This window comes from Manihot esculenta, chromosome 1, assembly GCF_001659605.2.
Source record: "Manihot esculenta cultivar AM560-2 chromosome 1, M.esculenta_v8, whole genome shotgun sequence".
NCBI lineage: Eukaryota > Viridiplantae > Streptophyta > Magnoliopsida > Malpighiales > Euphorbiaceae > Manihot > Manihot esculenta.
In genome coordinates, this window is record NC_035161.2 from 20,669,918 (window position 1) to 20,681,582 (window position 11,665).

Consider the following 11,665-nt stretch of genomic DNA (forward strand, 5'->3'; position numbering starts at 1 on the left):
ATGTGTTTGCTGGTTTGGGCTGCCTCCTTTTATAGGTGAGGAATCCCAATCCAATTAGGTTTTGAAATCCTAAATTGGATTGGTCCTTGTCTTTGATCTCTTCTTTAATTGTGAATAAATCTTCTTCTTGAGGAGATCTATCTTGAGAGTGACTCTTTGAGATGCCCTAGGATTGATCTTGAAGTGTTTGAGAGGGGTTAGGACTTCTTTATTTTAAATCTTGAATTTCTGCACTTTCCCGCTTCTGCTGTATTTTCTGCTGTCAATGTGATTGGGGCGGGTGATTTGGGCAGATCACTTGCCCCAATCACTTTTCCGTGAGTCAGTCCAGTTTTCAGCTTTCTGTCTCTGCGAGTGATTTGGGCAAATCACTTGCCCAAATCACTTCTGACTGTTGCCTCCAGGTTTCTGCTTCAATTTGATCTGGGCAGTGATTTGGCAAAATCACTTTGACCCAATCACTTTTCCAGCTTTTTCTGCACTTTTTCTCCAACTTTCCATTTTCTTCCTTTTCTGTAAAAACAAGACAAAAAACCATAAATTAAGCTGAAAAATGTGTAATTAAACAATAATAAATCTAATAAAAATGTGGCTAAATTATGTTTGATCAGCTATGAAGCTGCAAATTGAAATTTTTGGTGCTCTATTTACATATGCTGTTAGGTTTGTAGGGTAAAGAGCTTGAAGTTCATCTCAACAAACTAAGATGTCATACATAAGCTTTTTGAAATAGAACTGAGTTATAATCCTTTGTTGTCCTCTTAATTTATTAGATATGCTCATGTTTGAGGAGAATTGAACACATGGGCCATAGAAGAGACTCTTGTTCTTTGCTTCTCCTTTTTCCTGACCCTTCATCTTATTTTACATTTTTGACCAACTTATCTCCTTTTTTGTTGCCTAATCTAGTTCCTCTTTTTTTATTTTTATCCTTAATTAATTTTCTTTTACTTCCTTTTTTAATTGACCTGGTTTACTTCTAAATTGGGTTATTTGCCCCAAATCAAAGGTTGTTCCAAAGCCATATGTACTGATGTGAGCTTGCAAAATAATGACAAGGTAGGCTAATTGATTGCCAATAAAAACATATTTATTTTTGCTCTTACAGTCTGCCTATCTATCTCTCTGTTTGTGTATTTATGCATGTGATATGGGTGTTTTGGTTCAGTCCTCTACTACATGGAAATAGCCTTTCCCATAGTATTAACTATTCCTTTGGTGAGAAGCTCATGCAGATTACTAATTGTTTGTAATTAAGTTGAGATATTTTTTTGTTTGTAATGAAGTTATTCTATTTTGTCAGAGTGAGTCAATGTGGTATGCTTTTATCTCTAAAAGGTAGACTCGAGTGTGATATTTGCAATTTCAATTAACTAATAAAGGATATTGTTAATTTGCCAGAGTCATAGGGAAAACATGAGCAAATAGGTAATTGATTGCTGGATAAATCACAAAAAGAATGCATTGCAGGCACAAAGTGATATGGGATTCCAAAGAAGAGTTCTGACGAGTTGATGTAAGTTAATTTTTAAATACTTATTTTTAGAATGAAAACATTTTCTAGTATTTTTTTATGTGATTATTAATTGTAAAATCCCAAAATCCTATTTTATCTACCTCCTTTTTCATGTACATTAGCTCATTTTGGGGGAGCTTTTCAAATTATGGTGCTCTTAGAGAAAGTGACACAAATGCTAGAAGAAAATTGGAACAAAATGAAATAAGAGAATGTGGGTGATGCGAAAGGAGTTAAAGAGGAGATCATATCCACATTAAGGAATAATAAATTAAAGAATTTCGCTACATCACACCACTTCAAACTCCACCTCTCCATCAGATAATCTAAAAGATTAATTATGATGTTTTATGTATTATTATTTAAGATATTATTTGTTATGAATTTCTTTTCAATTTTGAATTTTATATATATTATTAAGTGCTTTTGTGTATGTATTAGGAACAAGAATTATAATGTGTTTTTATAGTGAACATTGTTAAGTATTTGTGTTTATGGACCTGAATTATAATGATTATAAATGATATTTAATTTATATTGAATATGTGTTTTAGTTGTAAATTATTTAGATTATGAAGGGAATGTTTAAATAAAAATAGAAAATTATTTTGTTGATGATAATGAATACTATTAAAAATATAAATAATTTTCTGACAGATTTATGACGGACTTTCATAAAATAATATTAATATTTCTGACGGATTTGCAACGACTTTTATTAAATGGTCTTAATATTTTCGATGAATTTTCAATGACTATTTTTCATCGCTAATTATTTTCAACAGATTAGCAATGGTTGATTATTGGATGATTCTGTTATTCGATGGATTTAGCGATGTACAAGTTTGTTGCTAGCGTTTTTGATATCGCAAAAAATTTATAACAGATTTCAAATTCGTTAAAAAAAATTTTGTGATATGATTTTAAGCGACGAATCTTAATCTATCGCAAAAAATTTCTGATGGATTTCAAATCTATCAGAAAAAATTAGCGACATGACTTTAAGCAATGGATCTTGGACCGTTGAAAATTCGTCGCTGAAAGTATTAGCGACGAATTTTGGACTATTAGCGACGAATTTTTCCATTGCTGATAGTCTTTTTTTTGTAGTGCTTCATGACTCACTGTAGGAACTTCTATAGGACTTCAAAGTGACCTCTTGTAGTTGATTTAACTACCTTCTAGTCCACGTCCACGTTCATCCCCTTGTGAATCATGTCATGGAAAAGCATGGTTGTCGTCCTCTGATAAGTCGCCTTATCATTCTTCACACCAAAATCACTTTGTAGTAGCAGGTGTCTTGTTTAGTAATAAAGGAAGTCTTTGCTTTATCTGAAAGCCCATCATAATTTGATTGTCTTCGGAGAATCTGTCCATGAAGGAGTACATTGCTTGGCATGTGACACTGTTTAGGAGTACATCAATGTGAGGTAGAGGCAAGTCATCCTCAGTATTTGCCTTATTTAGGTCCCTATAGTCCACACATTCTAACTCTTCTGTCTTCATAGGACCAGGAAAAGACTTTTTGGTACTTTGTTAATAATGTTATAAACCTTTCCCTTTCTTGCATAGTGAGATCATTTACCAATTTTATTTCTTTTGGATTATTAGGTATACCCAAATTAATATTTATTGCATCTAATGTATTAATAGAAGATGTTTTAAAATGATCATAAATGCTATGCACATGTCTATTAGAATCAAGATCAAACAACTAAGCAAAAGAAGAGTTTATCTCATTAATAATAGCCTTAGAATCAACTTTAAGTACATTAGGAGTAGAAATAACAACATAAAAAAACAACATCACTAAGACTTATTCCACTTTCTGCTTCCTGTAGCGGCTGCACTCAGAGAAGAGAGATCAAACTTTCCTGTACTCAAAGCATTGGAACTCAATGATTATGTTACCTGTTGCTTCACTGTTCCCTGAATGATGGCACTAGCCTCCATCTTTCTAGCTAGATCTACTATAGTTTGAAAACTCTCTCTCTCTCTGCTGCTAACATCAGGGAGGAATACCTAGAGTGGAGTCTCATGGTATAAATACCTAGAGGAGAGTCTCATAGTATACCTCTTAACCTTCTTTTGGTCAGTGTCATATGCCTGACCCATATACTAGAGCAACTCCAAAAACTTGTCTGTGTATTCATCTACACTCATTTCCTCAGTCTGTCTCAACTGCTCAAACTCTATCACCTTCAGCTCCCTTGAATTATTTAAAAAGCCCCATTCTACAAACTCATTTGCAAACTATTCCCAGGATAAGCTGTTCAGTGTCGGTTCCATATAATCCTTGAACCACTGCTTTGCCTTCTTTCACTTTAAAGTGAACCTCCGCACGTGAATGCTCATTTGCAAACCGTTCCTAGAACAAGCTGTTTAGTGTTGGTTCCATTTAATCCTTAAACCACTTCTTTGCCTTCTTTACTTTAAAGTGAACCCCCGCACGTGAATGGCTCTGCTATCGTTGGCTCCTAACTCATCAGCTATCATCTTCACTGTTTTGATGTACTCAAACAAGTTATTGCCCTTCTTATACTTAGAAGCATCCAACTTCAGGTAATTGATCATTTTTACCTTGCTCCTAATAGATGGGTTAGGTTCAGGTGTTTGGATTTCATGAACTACTGGTTCTGCTGGGGGTGGAGGTGGTGGTGATATAGCACTTCCTAGGTTAGGGTTTACCAGATTCTGGTAATAGGGTGGAGATAAAAACGTAGGGTAGGATGGATATGGTGGATAATAGGGAGGATAGGGCATGTATGAGGGGTATGAGTGGCAGCTAGAGTAATCCGATGAACCTCCCATTGGATACCCGAGTCCCTGTGGGTAAGGCTGATATTGAGGTGGATAGGTAGATCCTGAGGCCCGGGCGTCCTCTATTTCTCCTTCAAACTCTCCCACACCCTCTATTTCAAAGCTCATACCCAAACTTCCACCTCTCCTCTGATCATCACCCACTAATTCCCTAACATCTGCAGACATCCTAATTGAGTCTTTTCTTCTTTTATTTTACATTATAAGACCTTTTAGGGTCCTTTGATGCTTCACCCTTGTTAATTCTACTTGTCCGTGCTCTTAATGAAGTAGCCAAGGGGAGGGCTTTTGTACCCTCATTTTCAGGTGGGACTTCGATCAATTATGTAGATCGACATGAGCCATGCATCCTTTTTTCTAGAAAACAATATTAAACACATAGATATTAGCATCATATGGCTCATGTGAATACATATGAATCCAAAATATACATATCATATCATCAATGCACATGTATATAGTCATGGCATTACACATAAAGCGTACATACATCAAGATAGACTCTACATCCTATCCCTAGTGGACATGAATTTTCCTAATTATGTTTGCCCTTTTTAACATCTATGAGCCCAACATTTTAAGTCCAACCATATAACCAACCACATAAAACTAAGGCTCTGAAACCACTCTGTAATGATCCAAAAATCAAACCGCTACCGGTGCTAGAGTTTAGATCGACTTAAGGTCATTGAAACCTATAGCAAGCCTACTATACATCCTCTTACATCTGATATAATCTCAAATATGATCTTAAAAAAATAAACAAAAATATTTCCATCTCATGAATCAAAACTCGACATGTGCATATAAACATGACTGAAAATATAAACCCATACTAGAGCTCTCATCAAATGCTCCAGTATGGTCCTCATTACATGCCTCAGTTTGGCTCAAACATAACTTAAACTTAAAAGTTTTATACAATAAGATTATAAACAAGGAATTATAAAAGAAAATCCAAACAAAGTACAATTCTAAACCATAATTTATTAAATGTCCACAATTATAACTATCACGTCAAAACTATACTACAAAACACTGCTAACTTTTCGAGCTAACTCTGATTCTGCAAACTTAGGGTTTGCAAAAAGAGATAACCTATTAGAAACATAATCATAAAATATTTTAACAAAACATATGATAGTATGAATGCGTCATAATACAAACAATTCACATCATGATGGACTTGTCACTAGTAACCTTCCATAATTTCAATAGTGCTCGGTCCATAACGGATGCTCCTCAAGACTTCCTCTTAAATATAACAAAATATATCCATAGTACTAAGGGCGTAGAATGGACACCCCGGTCTTTCTCTTACATAGTACTAGGGGCGTAGAATGAGCTTTGACCTGAACTTTCTTATTTTTCATAACATGCTCGAAGGCTAGTGGGTCATCCAACATCCATCCACAACAACAATAAATTGTGCAATGCATCATATTCGTGAATTCTAATGCAAAACAACCTAATCATATACACATGAAATTCGTAATACATGAGTATGCTTAAAACATTTGATTTCTTTAAAATAATAATTTAGTTTAGTTATACCCACCTCTAACTGATATAAGCCTAACTCTGAAACAATTGTCTCACTGCTAGTCTCTACGATCTCTCAAGTCTGATCCTACATATATGGACTTAAATAAGGAATCAAACATAAATTTTATAACTCTTAAAATTACTCCAAGAAATCCCTAAAAGTATATAAAAAAAACATGTAGATAACCTGCTGCAAACGGCGGGACAAGGGACTTTCAGTGGCAGGTTCGGCGACCTAAAGTCTCCTTAGAGATTCGAAAATCAAACTTTTGGAGGCAGGTTAGGCGACCTAAAGGGCAACCTTCATAGGTAGGTTCAGCGACTAAACCTTACTTCACCGGCCGAACCTGAATTTTTATGCACAACTCGATTTTACCTCAACCAATAGCCCTCTAAAAGTTACCAAATTCATATGCAACAACTCAAAACCATATATTTACAACTCAAAACATAAAGAACCACTTAAAACTAATCTAAACTTTAACATGCATTCAATAAAACTATCAAATCAAAGAAACTCATCTAACCCTCAAGCTTTTCTTTATAAACTTAATTCTCATCCCTTGCATTTAATAAAAACACTTAAAACAATTCATAAACTTCTCAAAATCGAAAGGAAAATAAGGGTCCAACTCACCTTTTTAGAGAAGGTGTAAGCATAGCAACAAAAATTTTGAGGAGGAGAAAGAGATGAGTTCCGAAAAGTCCGATGACCGAAAACCTCAAAAAATCAAGATTGATTCTTCAAAATAAAGGTAAAACTCATGAATTTCTAAGGGATTTATAGAATATTGAAGTGAAAATTTACAAGAGTGTCTTGGATCTGTATCCAGAAGAAGAGAGAAAACTCCTCTCGCAATAGGGTTAGATGCTTTTTATAATTGGGTCTACCAACTTGGGTTCGATGGTTTAACCTTTACATTTTGAAAATTATTATTTTTTTATTTTTTTCACATTTTAAAATACAAATTCATTTTATAAAAACTCATTTTGTTGTTCTAAAGTTTTCAGTTTCGAAATTTTAAATTCAAAATGAAAATTTTATTAAAAAATTAAAATTTCGACATTAAAATTTAGCCGAGTATTACAATATTATTATAAATATTATTTATTTTAATTTTAGTTGTATTTTATGAAATATTATTTTTTATATTATAATTATTATAATCGGTCATTATTAAACATAATTTAAATATTTTTTATAGTTAAAATATTTGTTTAATATTGATATTTAAAAATAAAAAAAATTAAAAGAATGTAAATAATAAAATAACAAAAAAATGAACTAGTTTATTTCCCTAATTTTTTTGCTTTTCATTGATTTACATGTAACGTTAAAAAGTTAACAATGAATATGGTTATAGAAGTTTTTATATATTGAAATATATATTAAATAAGGATAAGAGATAAGAAACAGAATTTTCAGTTCTTATAATACTGTTAGATAAATGCATATATCCCCTTCTTTTCTAGGCTACTCAAACTTCTGATATCATAGCCCTGAATATAATTCTTATAATATGTTGTATAGTCTAATTATAATTGAATTATTCATTTCTCACAAGTATTTTTATGATATTACAGTTTTACAGTTAACCGTATTTTTTTCTATTCATTTCTTCTTATTGTAGTAATGGTCGATCTGCCTTCTACTTCTGATATAAATAACACAAACTTTTTTATAATCTTCAATCAACATAAGCATATCAATACCACAAATCTTTTTGTCTTACCTTCGACCAACATAAGTCTGTCATTTGAAACACAACTTCTCAGGATACTGATAATATAATTAGACAATAATTAAAATAGTTAAAATATTAAAATTTTCTTATAATAATAATAATAATATCCTAAAAATATAATAAATAAATAATATTTAAGTTTTTAAAAATTTATGGTCTTAAATCTATTAATGTGTTTTTAACATTTTATAAAAATCCCTCATCATTTTTCATTCATTTATCAAGCATAATTAATATGAAAAGTATCACAGAGTAAAAAATAAAAATTAAAAAAAATTAAAAATATGTGAAGAGAAATAATGTTATTAATACTTTATGTGAAACTTAATTTTTTTTACTTTTTTTTTTTATTTTTATACTATGGCATTGCCATGAATTAGTTGTATCAGATAAATAAACAAAAAATTACTTGAGAGAATTTTATTTAATATTTTTAAATATGGAGGACTTTGTGGTAACAAATACAAGATAAAAGAACTGGAGTATTACACTCTAAAATTGAATGATTATGATAAAAATTATCCCATCTAAAATGATATAAAAAGAAATTAATATAAAAATTTAATTACCATTTTTAAATATTAATATAAAATTGACCTCCAACAAATTCGAATATTGAAAATATATATATATATATAGTCGATTCACTTAAATTGAGATTTTCTGATATTAATTGCCAAGCATATGTCTAACAATCAAAACTACAAAAAGAAAACCATCACAAAACGCAGACTGATGAGGTAACAAACATGGGTGGCTGCTTACGCAGCACATTGTACCTTTGCTACGTTAGGTTCCCGAATAATTATAAAAATATTGGACAAAGGTGTTTCGCTGGCATGGTCCCTGCTAGCTACTGGATAATTGGATTAGGTAGTTAAGCCCTATTGATCTCAGAAGCAGAAGCATTGAGGGATGCAGTTGATGGCTTCTTCTTGGAATCTCCATTCACAACTATTTGTGATAATCCCACCTCTGCTTTCCCCTCTCTTTCAGCTATTTGCCTCTTGGTCGACTTGTAGAACACTGCGTATAGTACCAGCTGGCCCACTGCAAATAGCGAACCCAACCCATTTGGAATCTAAAACAAAAAAGGAAAAAAAAAAAAAAAAAAGGAAAACACTCAGTTTCATCTTAATATAATAAAATATTAACAAATTTAATCCACCTCAACAATCGGAAATCAGCCATGGAAATTTGTATATATCTAAAAAAGAACATCAAGAGAAGAGAGAGAGCAATTACAACAATGAAGGGGTCGAAATGGATGAGAGCATAAGTCGTCCAAGCAAGTCCGTTGCCTAAGGAAGCAAGAGATAAGAAGAATGGCATATACTCCACACTTTTTGTTGTAATTACAAGTTTCTGCATTTCAAATTAAAAAAAAATAAAAGTAATAATAATTTAATATAATTAAGAAGTAAATAGGTGAGCCTCACTTACCATATATGTATAATAATTTGGGTCCACAGCAAATTACATCTAAGCAAAAAATTGCATAAGACGACATAGTATCTTAACAATATATATAATACTTGCCATTTATGGAGCAATTACAAATAAATACATAGATACACATAACCAAATACTTGTATATTTCCTAATCAAGTGCATGGGCCATGCATTAGAAACGAGTCAGCAAAAAATAATATTAAACCATAACCTTTTAAAAATAATCAATTAAATTAACAAATTTGGCAATTTAGGTTGCCTATTTTGTAACGCAAGAAATTATACATATTTTCAAGTTTTTACAATATAATAATAATAATATTTTTTTAATAGGAATTAGGAATCGATGGAGTAAAACCTGAGATTTTTCAAATTTACTCAGATGTATTTATCACCAGATTAAGTCTGTGAGTACAATAATAATAATACTTAACATGTTATTTTATGTTTGAACCCTCTTTCTATCACGAATATAATTATTTTGTCAAATAAACCAAACAATGGTGAACAAAGAGAAGAACAAATCTAACCATTTTGTCAAATGAATGTTGACATTATCAACGAGACTAGTTACTGTTAGAATTTTAACATTAAGAGTGCTGAAAGGAAAATTTAATTAGAAGACTAACCATGACCGATAATGGGGACGCATACATCATGATGTTAAAGCATATGCAGACAAGTCCCACAATCATAGACCTCTTCTTGGTGGTGTGGGCTAAAGTTAGGACCAGAACAGCAACGGCAGCAATGAAAATAATCTCAATAAGCACTATTAATATCACTTTAACCCTCTTTTTCTTGTCTGCGTAGATAATGAAAAGGATAATGTAGATAAACTCAATGGCTGTTCCTGATCCGTTTATGGTCACAACCAACAAGCTTTTTGGGTGCACCATGGGCAGCCCATACAGCACCCATACCATGCAGTTAACTAAGGTGGCAAGATATGGGGTTGCTGAGTACTGCTCCACTGCCCTTTTCTTCCATATTTGAACAAAAGTTGGCCTGGGAAAATCATAAAAATATTACATAAGATTTTATAATATTCATTTTATGAAATCAAAAATAGTTTATATATTATCTCTCGCTCATAAAATCAACAAGTTTTCTTCGTTAATTTTCTAATTGGGTATTAGGAAGGACCAAATCTGTTCTTGAGAACCATTGTCCATCTTAATTAGCATTTTGGGTTTAAACTGAAATGTGGGTTAACTTTCTTTTGTTCTCTTTCACCCCTTTATTATCTTCTTATAGCATTTTCTTCATTAGATACTGTGTGTGTGTGGTTTTCAATCTCTCAATGAAATTAACCATCACCCAAATCTTACACTGGTGATAAGAACAAGAAGAGTGAGATGACGTTTCCTGCAAATAATAAGCAACCAGGTCTATCAGAGAAACTTGAAAATTAAAAACAGAAAATTCTAGAGGCTCAAGAAACTAAAAATATCATTTTAATATGAAAAAATAATAAAACCTACCTAGGATACCAACCACGTTTCTAGCAGTATCTGAAGAAACCATTGCTTTGTGAAGTTGCAAAGAGAAGGGAAAGCCAAAGGAAAGGAATTTGCTTTGCTTGAAAATTTTATCCTGCAAAAATATCAGAGCTGAGTCTCAAATATAAAGAGAGGGGTCCAATCACTGGGCATATAAATAATACAAAAATTCACATATTTTTGTAATTAAATATTAAGGATAATTGGTTTTTTGAATAGAAAATTATTTTTGAAAAATATGGATGAGATGGAATAAAATTAAAGAAAAAACAAAAATAATAGCCTATTAAATATGGTCTTATCAAGTGTGCCGCCAATAAAAAATATAAAAAAGGTTGCCACCTCTTATCTATGGCAAGTGAGAACAGATGAAGTTGTCACTTGCCCGCCTTGTAATAGCCAATCCAAATTGTAATAACACATGGGTAGTTTTGTCTTAATGGAGAGTGAAGGAGTTGGCACTGCGTTCAAGATTTTTCAAAACCCTAGCAAGCTCAAGTTTCAGAAAGTGATTAATACCCTTTTCAGCCTTTATCAGATAATGGCCAATTGAGAATTTAAGTACCAATTTGACCTAATTTCTGAAAGCTTCAAGATGTGTCAGGTCAGTTTCCTGAGTCTCTTTTGAGTTAGCTCTTGAAGATAAGAGCCTAGACAACCTCCATTTTAATTGAAACTGTTGTTTGACTATGGAAATTTTTGATGGGCCATTCATTGATTTCCCTTCATACTTCATTAGTTAAATATAAAAAAAAAAATTTTATTATATTGGTAATTGTGGTAACAGAGCAGGTAGCTCACGGTTGGAATGTGACGTGGGCATGCACTTTGTGTTGGATATCAAATTATTGTTTTTCTTACTAAGCTTTCTCAATATAAGCAAGTGAATATACTTCAGATTTCTTATTGATAACACTGTAGAGATTTAGGATTTATTAATCAAATTTTGCACTACATTATTATACATTATTTTTTTTTACATAATATCTCTCGTTTTAAAGAATTTTTTCTATTTTAAATTATTTATCATTTTATAATATTAAATTTTATTTTTTATATACACCCTTACTCATCTTTTAAATCAT

The 11,665-nt window shown here is 31.9% G+C and overlaps 1 protein-coding gene across 1 annotated transcript; it reads right to left on the reverse strand.

Annotated features, from left to right (window-relative positions):
- Nucleotides 1-8,274: 8,274 nt before the first annotated feature.
- Nucleotides 8,275-10,713, reverse strand: LOC110629324 (bidirectional sugar transporter SWEET4). The gene is made up of 5 exons (XM_021776234.2): nucleotides 10,563-10,713; nucleotides 10,410-10,446; nucleotides 9,708-10,086; nucleotides 8,872-8,991; nucleotides 8,275-8,707 (listed from the first exon to the last, which is right to left on the reverse strand). The coding sequence occupies exons 1-5, from the start codon at nucleotides 10,603-10,605 to the stop codon at nucleotides 8,504-8,506; spliced, it is 783 nt and encodes a 260-aa protein (XP_021631926.1). The 5' UTR covers nucleotides 10,606-10,713; the 3' UTR covers nucleotides 8,275-8,503.
- Nucleotides 10,714-11,665: the final 952 nt, after the last annotated feature.

Bases quoted from the DNA above. Each gene is read 5' to 3' on its own strand.
- LOC110629324 (XM_021776234.2), bottom strand. From the start codon at position 10,605: ATGGTTTCTTCAGATACTGCTAGAAACGTGGTTGGTATCCTAG. The intron at 8,992-9,707 runs GTTAGTCTTCTA...TTTGAAATGCAG, and splicing joins CGTCCCCATTATCGGTCATG to AAACTTGTAATTACAACAAA. The intron at 8,708-8,871 runs GTAATTGCTCTC...TTTTTGTTTTAG, and splicing joins ATTTCGACCCCTTCATTGTT to ATTCCAAATGGGTTGGGTTC.